A 15645-nucleotide genomic window follows, 5' to 3' on the forward strand; every position below is an offset into this window, starting at 1 on the left:
AACATGGAGTAAAGAACTAAACCTGTAAGTCTGAATAGCTCTGTGAATCATGAAACATTTATAATATAATGCATATGCATATAAATGTCAAATCATGCATAGGTATATGCGTACATAACATCATCAAGCCTCTGAGGGCATCCCATCATATCATCTTGGCCTCTGTAGGCGAAATCATCAACGTATGCCAGTTGATTAGGTGGTGGTGCGTATATAATGCCATAACCTTTCCCCATACCCCATATACATATAATATACGCGTATATAATGCAATCTGGTCATGGGTCAATATACATGTATAAATGAATGCAATGCATAAGTAAGTTAATAAGATCTCTCGTGTTGTCATAAGATCAATATGCCTTCGGTTAATATCACGAAATAAACTTCATCACTTATAGATTTTCTGAGACCCATGAACAGACGATATAATAATAGGACATATGGAGAATCAAGAACATAGGAAACCCAAGTACTTCTAAGAATAGAGCCATTTGTGAAAGTTGTGTGTTTGCTCATTTTTTGTATCATATGGATCATGCAAAAGAAAAGAAAGAATAGCCTTAACATACCTCAAGTCGTCAATGTCACTCAACAACAAGCTTATGAGAACTAGTGTGCCAACCCTATAACAAAGAAATACATGTACAACTTAGATGGCGCTAGTATATCACGTATCTCAAACGATAACTCGATTCTAAAATAAAACGGGCAGCATTTCCCCTAATTTTACTGCTCCCTCAAGCCTACTTTAGGCGAGATACAAACATAATACAATAAGCAACTCAAAAACAACCTAACTACAATTCGGGACCTTTAATACAACAAAAACCCCAAATATACCATAACACACCCGGTCAACAAGTTATCAAGTAGCCTGAAATTGCAATGACGAGCGACCAGCCCACTACCCTGCCACATGTGGTGTTTCTCCACGCCCTTTATCCTTCCAAACTCCATAAATCAGTAGCACAAGATGCCAACACGAGTGTACTACAAAATAGTCCATTAAAAGTGGAATAAATCGAACTCACGGCTTCTGATCACCGTCCCGTGAGTCCTAACTATTAGGAAACAAATTTATCAACCTTCCTTGATATTTAAAAGCTTAAATATAGAAAGTGGGCATTTTTTTAACGATGAATTACCTTTCAAAACTCAAACTACAAAGAAAAAGAGAGGTGGTATAATGATACTTACATCGTAGGGATCGTTCTAATGTTATCGCTTCTTGATTTTGTACTCGGGATGTTAATCATCTTTGAAACCCTTGCAGAGAGCTTAAGGATACGTTTATTGGGGTTCACCGTTCGTGTTCTATGAAAAATGAAGAGAAAGACAACTTAAAACCTATATATATTAACTTTTGAAAAGTCAAAGAGGTGTTAGCTTGGCACCCTAGCATTAGCTCTTCTTCAGACGCTCATATCTTTTTATCCGGATGTCATATGAATGAATGGTTAAGAGTGTTGAAAATAATCCGGACGTCATATGTATTATTGTCTCAAGGCCTGTCACCTCTTGTCTCTTCCTTCACTTGACTATAGACTCTGTCATCGTGTTATATTTTGATTTACTGTTATCACCCATTTATCACATCTCACTCATAATGTTTCATTTACTCTCTTCTTATTCTCCTACTAATATTTCTGTCTATCACTTTATTCTAAAACAAAATCAACAAAATATTCTTTAACCTTTAGCTCCCCTTGCTTCATCTCATTGGCTCTTCGGGTCACCTAATATTCTCTTTTTTCCTAGGGGCGGGAGTCATACTAAGGTAAATATTTATCCCTTCTAGGATTCCATTTCTTATCTTCTGAAATTTCTGAACATTCTAGTATTCATATCTGACTGTTCTATTCTAGAGTGCACCATGTGGGAGTCTCACAAGGAGTTCTATTACCACGTTTGCACTATCCTTCGAAATTGTTAGCTAATGATAACAATTCATCCGCCATTTTGGGTTACTCTAACCCCAGCTGGATCTTGATATCCCATCCTTCTCTTAAACTATATCTGTTAGCTCTCATAGGGCATAACTGAAATGGGTGTGGCCAATTGTATATATCTCTGTTACTGTTGAAAGTAACTCAAAATGCTTATATTTCTCTAACTGAATTGTAAATACTTATAATCTTCACTAACTGGGTACCTCATACCCTTCTTCACCTTGCTTCTTTTACTTGTTAAAACTTGTATCTACATTCTGATTCTCTTATTGCTTTATACCATATTGGTGGATAGATATTCATGCCTTAGGATTCCTTATCAAGAAGCTTATACGTCTTAGTACACATATGATCTGCTGAAGACCTCATATTTGCTCACCATAAACATGATACAAAATCGAGTTCCTCTTACTCAACTCTTCCACATCCACATTTAATCTCATACCAACTGTCTTTCTGGATGTAGGTATCATTATATTACGAATAAAATAGAATTTAGGAGTTTGAATTCTTACAATTGAGATCTACCACACGATATAGAGTAAGAAGAAAGAGTAACAATCCTAAATGCCATGTAGCCTCCTGCTTATAAGTATGGTGCACAACACACCCATAAACAAGACTCTACTAGACACGGCTTGTACACTCCCTAGGACAGAACTGCTCTGATACCACTTTTGTCACGACTCGAATCGAAGGGCCGCGACGGGCATTTGGTGCCTAACTCAACCGAGTACCAACATAACGTATCCTTCTTATAATACTATCATGGGTAAATGATCTATAAAGGCCGTCATGAGATAACCAGAATTAAACATAAGAGAATAATCGACATAGGACGACCCAACATGGAATACAAACTTATACATGTGACATATGGGCCTATAAGGCCGACATGATCATTTGTACACTCAAAACATAGGCCGACAAGGCCATACAATCATCCATATATATGACATATTTCTACAAGCCTCTAGGAGTACATAAACGTCATAAAGGTTGGGGAAGGGCCCTGCCATACCAATCTATAAATATCCAAAGAATATTGACTAAATAGGCAACTTTTGAGCAAGTGGAGTGCACCAACACCTTCCGCTGAGCTGATAGCCTACTAGGAGGACTATCAACCTGTCTATCGGGACCTGCAGGCATGAAACTCAGCGTCCCAAGGCAAAAGGGACGTCAATACAAATAAAGTAGCGACTATGTAAGGCATGAAAGAAGTATATAAAAGACGTGAAAGAAACATGGAGTAAAGAACTAAACCTGTAAGTTTGAATAGCTCTGTGAATCATGAAACATTTATAATGTAATCCATATGCATATATATGTCATAGAATGCATAGGTATATGCGTACATAATATTATCAAGCCTCTAAGGGCATCCCATCATATCATCTCGGCCTCTGTGAGTGAAATTATCAATGTATGCCAGCTGATCAGGTAGTGGTGCGTATATAACGCCATAATATTTCCCCATACCCCATATACATATAATATACTTGTATATAACGTCATCTGGTCATGGGTCAATATACATATATAAATGAATGTAATGCATAAGAAGTAAGTCAATAAGATCTCTCGGGATGTCACAAGATCAATATGCCTTCGGTTAATATCACGAAATAAACTTCATCACTTATGTATTTTCTAATACCCATGAACAGGCGATATAATGATAGGACATATGGGGAATCAAGAACATAAGCAACCCTAGTACTTCTAAAAATAGAGCCATTTATGAAAGTTGCGTGTTTGCTCGTTTCGTTGTATGATATGGATCATGCCAAAAGGAAAGAAATGATAGCCTTAACATACCTGAAGTAATCAATGCCACTCAATAACAAGCTTACGACAAGTAGCGCGCCAACCCTATAATAAAGAAATACATGTACAACTTAGATGGCTCTAGTATATCACGTATCTCAAACGATAACTCGATTCTAAAATAAAACGGGCAGCATTTCCCCTGATTTTACTGCTCTCTCAAGACTACTATAGGCAAGATACAAACACAATACAATAAGCAACTCAAAAACAACCTAACTAAAATTCAGGACCTTTAATACAACAAAAACCCCAAATATACCATAACACACCCAATCAACAAGTTATCAAGTAGCCTGAAACTGCAACGACGAGCGACCAGCTCATTACCCTAACACATGTGGCATTTCTCCATGCCCTTTTATCCTTCCAAACTCCATAAATCAGTAGCACAATATGCCAACACGAGTGGACTACAAAACAGTCCACTAAAAGTGGAATAAATCGAACTCACGGCTTCCGATCACCGTCCCGTGAGTTCTAACTATTAGGAAACGAATTTATCAACCTTCCTTGATATTTAAAAGCTTAAATACAGAAAGTAGGCATTTTCTTAACTATGAAATACCTTCCAAAACTCAAACTACAAAGAAAAAGAGAGGCGGTATAATGATACTTACGTCGTAGGGATCGTTCTAATGTTATCGCTTCTTGATTTCGTATCCGGGATGTTAATCTTCTTTGAAACCCTTGTAGAAAGCTTAAGGATAGGTTTATGGGGGTTCTCTGTTCATTTTCTATGAAAAATGAAGAGAAAGACAACTTAAAACCTATATATATCAACTTTTGAAAAGTCAAAGAGGTGCTAGCTTGGCACCCTAGCATTAGCCCTTCTTCAGACGCTCATATCTTTTTATCTGGACGTCGTATGAATGAACGGTTAAGAGTGTTGGAAACTAAATTCCAAGACCTTCAATTTGGTATATATTATTTCCCAAAAATACTTATTGTACGCACAAAATATATTGCTCAAAAAGCTTCGTCACAAGGCAAATCCTTAGTCGGTTGTTTCCGCAACTTAAATCTGATTTTTTCCAAACTTTATATTTTATATCCAAACACCATATATAGTCATATTATGACTTTACGCTCATTTAAATCATGATTAACAAATTTCATATTCATTATACGTCACTTTGGGATCCATAGGGTGTAACAAATTTCAAGTACATTGGGAGAAAATCGCAGCTACATTTGACCTAATGTTCAGCACATTTATGAATGTAACTTGTGATGACCTTTGCCAACTTTTGTTCCACATCTCGCTTGACTTCAAAACGTAATACACAACTATCATACGACTAAAATAACTTATAACATAACCTCCTTATCATGTTAAACACCTTATTCTTATCCCAAAAGTATATGTTATAATATTCCTAACTTGTCGACTTTCGACGAAACTTATTTTCTTCAGTTTTTTTAGCTTCTAAGTCTTTAAACCCTCTTGGTACTTGTTATCCATGATCTTAAAGATTTGTAACTTCCAAGGTAACATGATTAACTTACCTCATGTACTTTCAAAAATGATCTCATTTCTGAGCTTACATCATTTGTCTTACGACGTACTCTTACGTTTGAAAATATAGGGTGTAACATGTTCGGCTTCCACACTCGGGGCAGGAAACTACTTCTCAAGCTTTGGGATCGAACTTGGCCCATCTGAAACCGGTTGAACAATATTTTTGGGATCTCCAGGTGGCTAAAGCTGGAGTAATCCTCCAGCATGCCGACGTCCACACCCTCGAAAAATGAATTAAGGGCTTCGTTCAGGACCCGGGATGCCTTGGTTCCGAGCTTTGTCTAAAATGGCCTCTATATGAGGCGGTGACTCCAGAACATGGATAACATAGGCATTTTCCGAGGCGGCCTCCCTTGGAACCGGAGGAGCTTCCTGCAAAGCAGTAGCTACTTGATCTTCTTTGAGCTCCCGAGCTACAGGGAACTCAGCCTTTCGAGCATCCCCATTCGGGGGCACCAACTCCAGGTAGACATCAATTGGCTTATGAGTAACGAACTCCATTTTGTCATCATCCTCAAGATTCGGGCACCGGAGGCCTTTTTGGTTCTCTTCCTGACCCTTATCACGATTCTTTTCTTCTTCTTAGCCTAGGCAGGAGCGTCCAAGGAGTCGGGAGATCTTATCTTCTTCTTCTTCGTTTTCTCCTCCTTCTTTGAAGTAGCTTCGGCAGTAGGCCGAAGTGAAGTTGAGGGCTTTGTAGACGGGGTCAAGGCCACGGCCTCGGTGGTTTCCCGAAGTTAGTGGTTTTGGGAAAACCTGTGGAAGGAAAAGACTTAGTCAAAATAATGACTAAATAAAAACGGCCCAAAGGGAGATTCAACCAAAATAAGAGGGGCACTCACCATGAGAATGAGCCTCCCACTTGCCTTTGGAAAGCTTGCTCCACTCATGCTCGGGGTAAGTGAGTTGTTTGCAGATGCTCTCGACCCACTCCCTAAAACGAGGGACCGCATTGGGGACTCGGGCAACGACTGCATGACAAATAAGACAAATAATGAGAAAGAAGAGTAGATTCAAAAAAGCACTTTGATGACTTTAGAAGAAGTGAACTTACGCTTTGAGTTCCACTTCTCTTGGAAAGATATTAACTCAGAAGGGATCAGGTCCTCGGTCTTTATCCGACCAAAACTTCCCTGCCAGCCTCCATCCATGTCCTTGTCTATGCAGGAGAAGGGAGCTTTATTTGCCTGACGGATGATGGTAGGCTATAATCTCGTGTTTTAGTCGCTTATTGCACTCTAATTTACTGTACTTTTATTGTGTTTGAGCTTTAATCACTAATGTTTTGTACTTATTGTGTGTTTTATGCCTTGTAGGAGTGATTCCGAGCTATTTAGATGTTACGGAATGAATTCGAGTGATTTGGAGCTTTGAAGTCTAAGTAAAAGCCCAGGGGATTAAGCCGGAATCGTGTTCAGGGGTCAAGAACCACACCTGGATATCAAAAAGCAAGGAAAATTCCGTACTCTGAGAAATGTCCACTGTCGCGGCTGCCCATTTTCCTGTTGTCTGTAAGAAATCAACTCTCTAGATTTCTCCATTAATGCCCTACATGATGTGTCGTCGCATGCGGCGCGCCTGTGCAAATTTTACATAGTGAATGTCCTATTTCGGCTGGGAAAAGGTGATTTCGTCTGGAGGCCGACCCTACTTGGTATAAATACATGCAAAATTATTATTTTTTGGACTTTTGACACATATTCGACCTAAGGAAGCTAAGGAGGAGTTGGAAGAACACGAGCACAAGGATTTCATCATTCCTTCCTCACTCAAGACACGAGTTTGGATTGAATTTATGTTTTCCTATACTTTAACTTTATTTGTGATGAATTTCTCCATATCTATGGAGTAGTTCCTTTTAAGGTTTGATGGATTTGGTGTATTGATGATTGTTTGTGGATTATAACTCTAGTTTTATGTATTGAAGCATTTTTGAATGATTTAACTGTTGCATCTATATTTACTTGTTCATGTAATCGAGAGAAGCATAACTTGTGATATCCTTGCATTATATTGTTGGTTGAGTTCATTAATTCTTCTAAGTAATCGAAAGAGGCTAGTTGAATCATTGATTAAACCTAGTTAGGAGAATAATCGAAAGAGGTTTTCCTAAAGACCAATCCACTACGCATTCTTGCATATCTTCACATGCTTAAATTGGTTCATCTCGTGAGGTTAAGACTTAATCGAGAAAGGAGTTTTTGCTGAACGTTTGAACTAATAATTGAGTGAATTCGAGAGACTCACTTGAACATTAGAAGTGAATTATCTAGAGTTAGATCCCAACCAATCATCTTGCACCAATCCTATCAACCCCTATTTTCTTCCACCCATAACTTCCTTGCTTATCCTTGTTTCAATTGTCATTAGCCAATAGCTTTAGACCTTAGTTAATTTTAGTTAGAAATCATATAAATCTCAATTGTTGATCATCTTGGATAGCAATCAAGCTAGAAATTACGAGAATACTGTTTAAATCTAATCTCTATGGATACGATATTATACTATACTATATTTGATTAGCGAGCATAATTTAAGTGTGCATTCTGAACTCGTCAGCTATAAAGGCCCTAGGGCGCCTATCTGCTCTCTTCTTTATGCAACTCTTGATTGATCATTTATCTGCAGGATTAAAGCAGTGTTTTAAACGTCAACTTTCAAATACGTCCATATACAAAATAAAATATCTCAAATTAATCCAACCCAAAAGAAGAACTATGGATAGCCACTTGAACATATGTCACAGAAAACGTGATTATATATCTAGTGTTGGCTAAAGAGAATATTTTGGAATTTCTAGACGTAAATTCATAGAATGACCTAGCTCTAAAAAATGTGGGTGGGGACTATCGGAAAAGGTTCTTAATTCAGTAAAGATACCCTTCCTCGTATGTTGCAGAATTCTTATGATCACTTCAAATTGATGTTTCATACAACAATCCACTTCAAAAACTAGTCTAAATACATTTCAAAAAAAACAGTTAAAACCATCCAAAATTTGCATAAACCAGCATTACATTGAAAGATTTTAAACAATTTATAGCCCCTGAAGAAGCACCAGCAGCAGAGGAGAGGATACTAATCTACATTCTACACTTGGAAGTTGACACTTGGGAGAAGTAACAGGAGTTGTTGAATAGAGAGCTTTAATTTGCATGTTCGCTCTTAGCAGCTTCCTCTTGGTCTCATTCTTAGATTCTTTCCTTGGACAAGGCGTCTCCTCAATATCGTGAAAGCACCACTCGAATATCAGTGGCTAGTTGCCAAAGCAGTAACCAGAAGACCAAGTATAAGAAATGGCTGTGCACTAGCCTGATGAAATGACAACATTGGTTTGGGTTTGAGAACAGCCAAATTATGAGATCTACTATTTTTTTCCAATATTTCACCTTTACGATGTTTAGGTTTTAGTAGAAAGGGAAGTGAAGGTACCTGATACTTAACATCGTACTTTACAGGGTCTTTGAGGAAATACTTGAACTGCAGAGCAAAAAAAATCGCATGTTAGATTACTTTTGCCATGCAGAGTATAGAAGCAGACTCCTTTTCCAATTAAGCTACGGACTTTATCACACTGTCAAACTTACATTTTCAGTGTATGTTCACCTATTGTTGCAGGTCATTTTCCTCATCTTTAAGGTAACTAATCATAAGAAGTTGCCTGGAACTATTTCTTACGTAATCTGATAGTGTAAGAAATTCATTACACTGCCGGTGCATAAAAGTTGTACTTTTTCAGTTATTAGATGTGTGGGGCCAGTATTTGGTTACAAGGATAATGCTAATCGTATAAGGATAACACTTACCTGGAAGAATACTTGTGGAGCAATTAAGCCTAGAAGTGCTAAAGCATAATAGGGTTTGCCAGCGCCTAAAAGGTACCCTGCAACAAACAAGTCATAATGCAGTTACAAGATCGTTTAAGGCTTAAATTTGCCCACGTAACAGTTTACATTCAGAAAAGTCGTCCTCTAAAATGATAGCCCTGATCTTTTCGCATAATGAAGCTTAATTTGGCCTCAACTACCTTTAGATGATCTTAGATGCTCTAGGTTTGAGACTGGACCTTGACCACTTAAGTAGCCCCCCTATTCAGCTTTGGTTTCAAGCAATAATTTTGGAAATAAGTCTGCTGTTCAAAATTTCAAAGAGAGAGTTCCGGACAATCAAAACTATTGACAAGTAGCCTCTCTAAGGTAGAAGAAAATAAAGTATCTCTTGGTTTTCATATAGTGCTCAAGTCGAGGAGACCGCTAATAGTGTCTACCATGCACATCAATAACTGTGGTTACTAATCATTAGATTGTTAACAATCACCATTGGATAAGGCTAAAACCTTCATCTCCCAATATTCATTCTTGCTTCAGTTGATCCTTTATATTGATATAATGATATAACTTCAATGAAGATACACAGCAGTAGGAGGCCCAAATTTTATAGGTCAAAAGCTTGTCACTTGTTAACATAATAACGTATATAGATCTGATATTTGTTTATTAAACAAGAACAGTGATCACCTGCCACTGATATCTGAGTTATGTCGATGGCACCAACACAAATCCATTTAGCGGCTTCAGACCCAAAAGCTACTGGCAGTGACTACAAATGTAGTGGCGTAAGAGAGTTAGAACAGTCATAAACATGCACAGTCATGTCTGAGAACTTAAATTGTGCGGAGTATATACCTGAAGCCCCATAGCTCTGTCTCCTTCAATGCTTTTGAAATCATTTACAATGGCTATGCCCAGCTGCAAAATAATAGAGAAAAGGTAAGATAACTACTGAAGCATGTGATGGAAAATTAAAATAAGAAGTTCTTTTGCAGACTCTTACACCGGCAACGCTATACAAGAGTGTTAGGACAATTATGTCAGGTGTAAGGGTCCCGAACAAAGCTTGACCAGCCCACCTACATCAAGAAATTGAAAGGATTCTGCGTTACTGTAAGTAAAAATCTCTGCACTCCTAAGCACAAACCAAAATGCTAAAGCAATACATTTGTAAAAGCCCTTTGCTGCACAAGGTAATTTCTATCATTGATAATCCCCCATCTGTGGGACTACACAAATGAGAATCAAACTCCGCCACCAAGTCCCCCAGCAAATGATGCCTCGTCAACTAGGTTAATTTTCAATATGATCATCAGTGCATGACTGGTAGCATCACCTAATCATCAGTGCATGACTGGCGAAGAGAAGGCCAGGTTATTATATACAGTATTTTTTTATAAGGCCAGATTATTATTGCGAGAGGTAATATGTTAAAACTTTTCCACTTCAGCCTGGTTCTTTCGATTTTTGAAAATAAATCTCGACAAGTTGCAGAATAGTAGACAGTTCGATATATACCAAGGCAAGCTGATATAACTTGCTCCGAGAGCAAAATTTCCAATCCATCCATTCTGTTTGAGCTGCACATTAATTTTTATATCAGAGCTATTCCCATTTCGATATTGTACAAAAAGCTTGTTCAGAGGATTGTCAAAGATAACGATTTTACCTTCAGTGGTGGAGCTGAGTAGATGTAGGAAAGCAAGGATCCACCAAGAGCAAGGTAAAATATTGTTGGAAAGTTATGCCCTGCCTATAAGAACAACAATCAAGGAATCGAGACTTTTTCAAATAAATAACTAGCTAATAAGCAGCTTTAAAAACTTACCCACACATCTAAAATACCAGCTAATCCCAGACCTCCAAGAAGAAGCACCCATATTTGATTAATGACCTGGTATCAATGATATTTTGATGAGAATATATAGGATATGTGGAATTGGTTTTAACTTTTCACACATATCTTTAGACAATCTCAAACAAGACATACCTCTTGTTCGGATATTGCGCCTGAAGGAATTGGACGGTAAGGTTCATTAATAGCGTCAATCTCTCTATCATACCAATCATTAATAGTCTAAACATAAAGCAAAAAGTCACTTCCCAGGATTTCTAAAGTAGATATTCAATCTTGAAAAGCACTAACTTGCACTCGCGAGAGAAGTACCTGAGTATAGCCAGTTAGAAATGGACCAGACATTAACATACAAACAACCGATTTGGCTACATCCTCTGGAGTCCAGTGGAAGTTCCCTATGACAAGGTTTCCGAAATGTATTAGATAAATGCAGAGAGCCCACTAAATACATATTGTTTAATTAAAACTCTTTGAATAGAAGTTTTTATTGAAAAACAGCTTCATTTGCAAAAGCGATCTACAATATGCAGTACAAAATTTTCCAAATTCAATTTAAATTGACAGCTAACTATCATGGCAGACCTAGTATTATTTGCATTTCAGCACCAAGTCAAAACATGATATACTTTTACTAATAGGCTATACCACAAGGTAATATTCCTTTTTTGCAACTGGGATGATGGGTTCATAATCTCATATTGTTTACACAGACTGATGACAATGTACACCTGTGGCAAAGTTTATATGAATATCAAGTGTTCATGAAACAAATAAATGCTTTGCCTGCATTCCTTTAATTTTTGGGAAGTTAAAATTGAATGACACAAACAGGATATGAACACAGAAATTGGAAGTATCTAGGGCCAAAGATTGAAGGCGACATTTAAATACTCCTTGGACATGTCTCTAGCAATTGAGCTTTAAGAATATGTGCCTAGTAGTACCAGAAGCAGCAGCTCCACAGACCACACCCCACACAAGTGGAGGCCAAGTAACAGGCTTTGTAAGTTGAACCCGAATCTTCCACTTGTCCTGTAAAGAAACAAATAGAGAAGAGTAAATTTTGAATTAATTTGTCTTTGTTGGATATACATACTCGTTGCATCCCTCTTTTCTCTGCTTTTTCTTTCTTGTCCCTCTTTAATCATCCAACAGAAAAATTAGACTCTAGAAGGAAGTTCTAAGGTGGTCTTCATGGTTTATGACATCATGCAGAAATATCAAAGGGTTTCCAGGGTAAGCACGAGTGGATCTTTACACAAATAGCCGGTAGAATTCATTGTTTACATTTTCTATCTCGGTATACATAGAGTATACATTGATTATATAATGCTACACACATATTATACATGAATTATACATACTTTACACATCTACCAGCTTTGGACAAGAGTGGGTTGCTCTAGTGGTGAGCACCCTCCACTTCTAACCGAGAGGTTGTGAGTTCGAGTCACCTCAAGAGCAAGGTGGGGAGTTCTTGGAGGGAGGGAGCCGAGGGTCTATTGGAAACAGCCTCTCTACCCCATGGTAGGGGTAAGGTCTGCGTACACACTACCCTCCCCAGACCTCACTAGTAGGATTATACTGGGTTGTTATTGTTGTTGTTGTTGTTACACATCTACCAGGTATTTTTAACTTAAGTGGTTGGGTAGTGAATTCTTCCAACCCTTCCCAAAGAAAGACCTGGCATTTATCTGACATAGGCTTCCTGTGTTACAAACAAGAGTTTCCAGCATGATCATGGCTCAATATGAGAGGGGATGATTTGTCCAAGATGCGTCTTATGAGTTATTCACCTGTCCTCAGTCTTCCGCAGGCAGATTTATGTTTACGACTTTCTTGAGTATAAAAATGGACAAGGATATTGGGGATAACCAAAGATGGATTTAGGATTTTAATTTTATGAGTTTAACATTTAAAGTTTTTAGCATTGAACCCATTATATTTTTAAAGCTATGGGTTCATATTTACTATTTATTATAATTTTACTAATTTTTACACATAACTTTATGCTCCGCGCCGAAAGTATTGGGTTCAGTTAAACCCGGTAACTCTATGTTGCATCCGCCAATGGGCAAAACAGGCATTTATATCAATCAAGTGCACCTTAATCCCAAATAAAGTTGGGTCGTTTATGCAGCCCCTATAACCATTTGACTATGTGGGCCCAAATTTTTCCAATACTAATGCTTATAAATAATTTATCTTCCAGGGATATTCAGGATTTATTGAAACTACAGGTTTTCAAGTCTCATCCTTATCTCTAAAATGATATACAAGCCTTTAACCAGACCAAAAAGACTTATTGGAAAGTTACAAACTTAATGCAAGTGAAACAACATAATATAATAGTAAATAAACCTTAATTCCAACTAGTCGGCATCACCTCCTTTAATTTATATCTCAACTAAATCTGCATTGATTTTGAATGATTTATGGTCTTTCAAAACAACTTTCCTCCATGCGATTTCAGCTCTACTTTGTCCCATGTTAGTACTTTCAAATTTCAACAATCTATTGTGCCTACATACAAGAGAATATGGACATCTATGTAGGACATGACCAAACTTTTTCGCAAGACCTCTCACTTTTCTTTTCTTTTCTTCTTAGACAATTCTTATTTCAGATCCTCTAAGTGTGCTACTTACACCTTATGCCGGATGTGATCAATTCTAATCTTGTCCAACACTTAAGGGACACACATTCTTCTTAAAATCTGCATATCTGTGACACTCATTTTTAGATATGTTAGGCGGCCTAAGATATAGAAGCCCAACATTCACTACTATATAACATTGGTGGTCTTATAGCTGTTATATAGAAGAACTTACCTTCCACTTTGTCAGATTCTTCACGTTGCATAACATTCTCGTAACACTCCTCCATTTCGCTATGCTATCTTAATTCTATGTAGGACATCTTCATCTATCATGGTATGCTTCTATAATATTGAGCTTAGCTATCTGAATTGCTTGCACTTGGGCACCACAACCCCATGTAATCTCAGTTCACCTCATCCTCATTCTGGCTTAACTGGAAGTATTATACAGGTTTATATCCTAAATAATTGACTGATTCCCCAAAAATGTCTCCTATCCAGAGCAACTGTTCTCAAAAATGGTTACTCAAAGATTGGGACTAGAGCACCAACCACTTTCATCTCAGTAGGACCTGCTTCCAATATAATCAGACGAGACCAGATTGGTTTTGATTTTGATAAAACAATTTAACATTCATGTTTAATCTATCAATAAATGTTCTACACTCTTACCTCTCATACTCCATATAGTTTCAAAACGAGCAACCATAGGTGGAGTCATGGAGACTTAGTCACAGTCTCAATACAGCATAAAAATCAGTTCTTTGAATTGAAATGTCAGGTGTCCCTCGCAGGTATAATGTAGACCGAGAAGTACCAGTTCAGGGGTGGAGCTACCCTTATCCAAGGGGAGTCAATTTTTGACACCCCTTCGCCGGAAAATATCACTATATAGATAGGTCAATTTTTTCTCTTACGTATATATATAATATGTTGAATCCCCCGGCCTCTTAGTGCTTTTTACTTCCTCATATTTTGAATCCCATTAGTGAAAACCTTGGCTTCGCCATTGCGTACTATGAACAAAAATCAGATTTTTATTACCCATTTAGCTGAACAACTAACAGAACAAACCTTCTTGTTATTATAATTCAAAGTAAATATAGGTAAGGACTAATGATAAATTAAAAGAAATAAACCCATTTGCTGAATAATAAGATAAATATCACACCGTTTCTTGCTTGGCTCCTTTAATTCCAAGAATCTGATTTATGCTTGAACCACCTGCAGCCGGTGCCGTATCTGGTGCTTGTGCTTTAACTGCCATACAAATTTCAAAACTAAAAACCCATATCTTTATTTGTTTCAATCAACACTTAGGAATGAAATATAAAATCACCAAAATAAAATACACAATAGTTAGCTCCACAAGAATCAAGAAAGTAAAATACTCTTTAGAACTTCACCTTCTTTATCAGTCTCTGTTGCTCTTACAACAAGCCTTCTTCCTAAAAAAGGTTCAAAGGTAACAAACTTTAATCCATAACAAATGAATAATAGATAGATAAATTGAAGTTATATTATATATGAAGGTTAAAGAAATGAAGGAGTTTATGAATGAGATTACTGGAGAGTGAGAGGCAAAAGGGGGATGAAATTTGTGAAGAGCGAAGTGGGTTGTTGTTGCTAAAATTGGATAGTTTAATAGAGGGCACAGAGTTGAGGAGAGAAGCCATTGCAAATGGTTAAGCTCAATGGAAGTGGAAGTGGAAGGAGATGTGAGCTGCAGTAGCTTTTGCTCTTTGTGATAACTTTTGTCTTTAGTTTAATCCGTTAAAAACAATTTATAGGTGTCTCTAATGTTTCTCTTTTTTGTTATAAAAATAATTATATTGTGTATGTCCATTTATTACTCCGCTATAGATTATCCATTTAGTACTCTGTTGAAGTTTATCTACAAGCAGTTGATGCATGTAGGTTGCAAGCAGTTCAATGAAATGATTTGCAGCAGCTTCTTATTAAACAGGCAGGTTGCAAGTACCTCATGCAGATACCTTACAAGCAGCTAAAGAAAAGCCTTGCAGCTGCTTCGTGAAAAGCCTCGCAGCTGCTTC

The 15645-nt window shown here is 37.4% G+C and overlaps 1 protein-coding gene across 1 annotated transcript; it reads right to left on the reverse strand.

Annotated features, from left to right (window-relative positions):
* Positions 1 to 8193: 8193 nt before the first annotated feature.
* LOC104101203 (chlorophyll synthase, chloroplastic) lies at positions 8194 to 15410 on the reverse strand. The gene is made up of 15 exons (XM_009608643.4): positions 15159 to 15410; positions 14998 to 15039; positions 14763 to 14851; positions 11937 to 12024; positions 11302 to 11387; positions 11125 to 11211; positions 10963 to 11028; positions 10804 to 10887; positions 10653 to 10714; positions 10138 to 10213; positions 9990 to 10052; positions 9822 to 9903; positions 9111 to 9187; positions 8737 to 8784; positions 8194 to 8616 (listed from the first exon to the last, which is right to left on the reverse strand). The coding sequence occupies exons 1-15, from the start codon at positions 15265 to 15267 to the stop codon at positions 8554 to 8556; spliced, it is 1122 nt and encodes a 373-aa protein (XP_009606938.1). The 5' UTR covers positions 15268 to 15410; the 3' UTR covers positions 8194 to 8553.
* Positions 15411 to 15645: the final 235 nt, after the last annotated feature.

This window comes from Nicotiana tomentosiformis, chromosome 7 (genome assembly GCF_000390325.3).
Source record: "Nicotiana tomentosiformis chromosome 7, ASM39032v3, whole genome shotgun sequence".
Classification (NCBI taxonomy): domain Eukaryota; kingdom Viridiplantae; phylum Streptophyta; class Magnoliopsida; order Solanales; family Solanaceae; genus Nicotiana; species Nicotiana tomentosiformis.

What these genes read in the sequence shown, in the direction of transcription:
- LOC104101203 (XM_009608643.4), bottom strand. Translation starts at nt 15,267, where the DNA reads ATGGCTTCTCTCCTCAACTCTGTGCCCTCTATTAAACTATCCAATTTT. An exon ending in ACAGAGCTATGGGGCTTCAG is followed by an intron (nt 9,904 to 9,989) that starts GTATATACTCCG and finishes CTACATTTGTAG; the next exon opens with TCACTGCCAGTAGCTTTTGG. An exon ending in AACTCAGATATCAGTGGCAG is followed by an intron (nt 9,188 to 9,821) that starts GTGATCACTGTT and finishes TGTTTGTTGCAG; the next exon opens with GGTACCTTTTAGGCGCTGGC.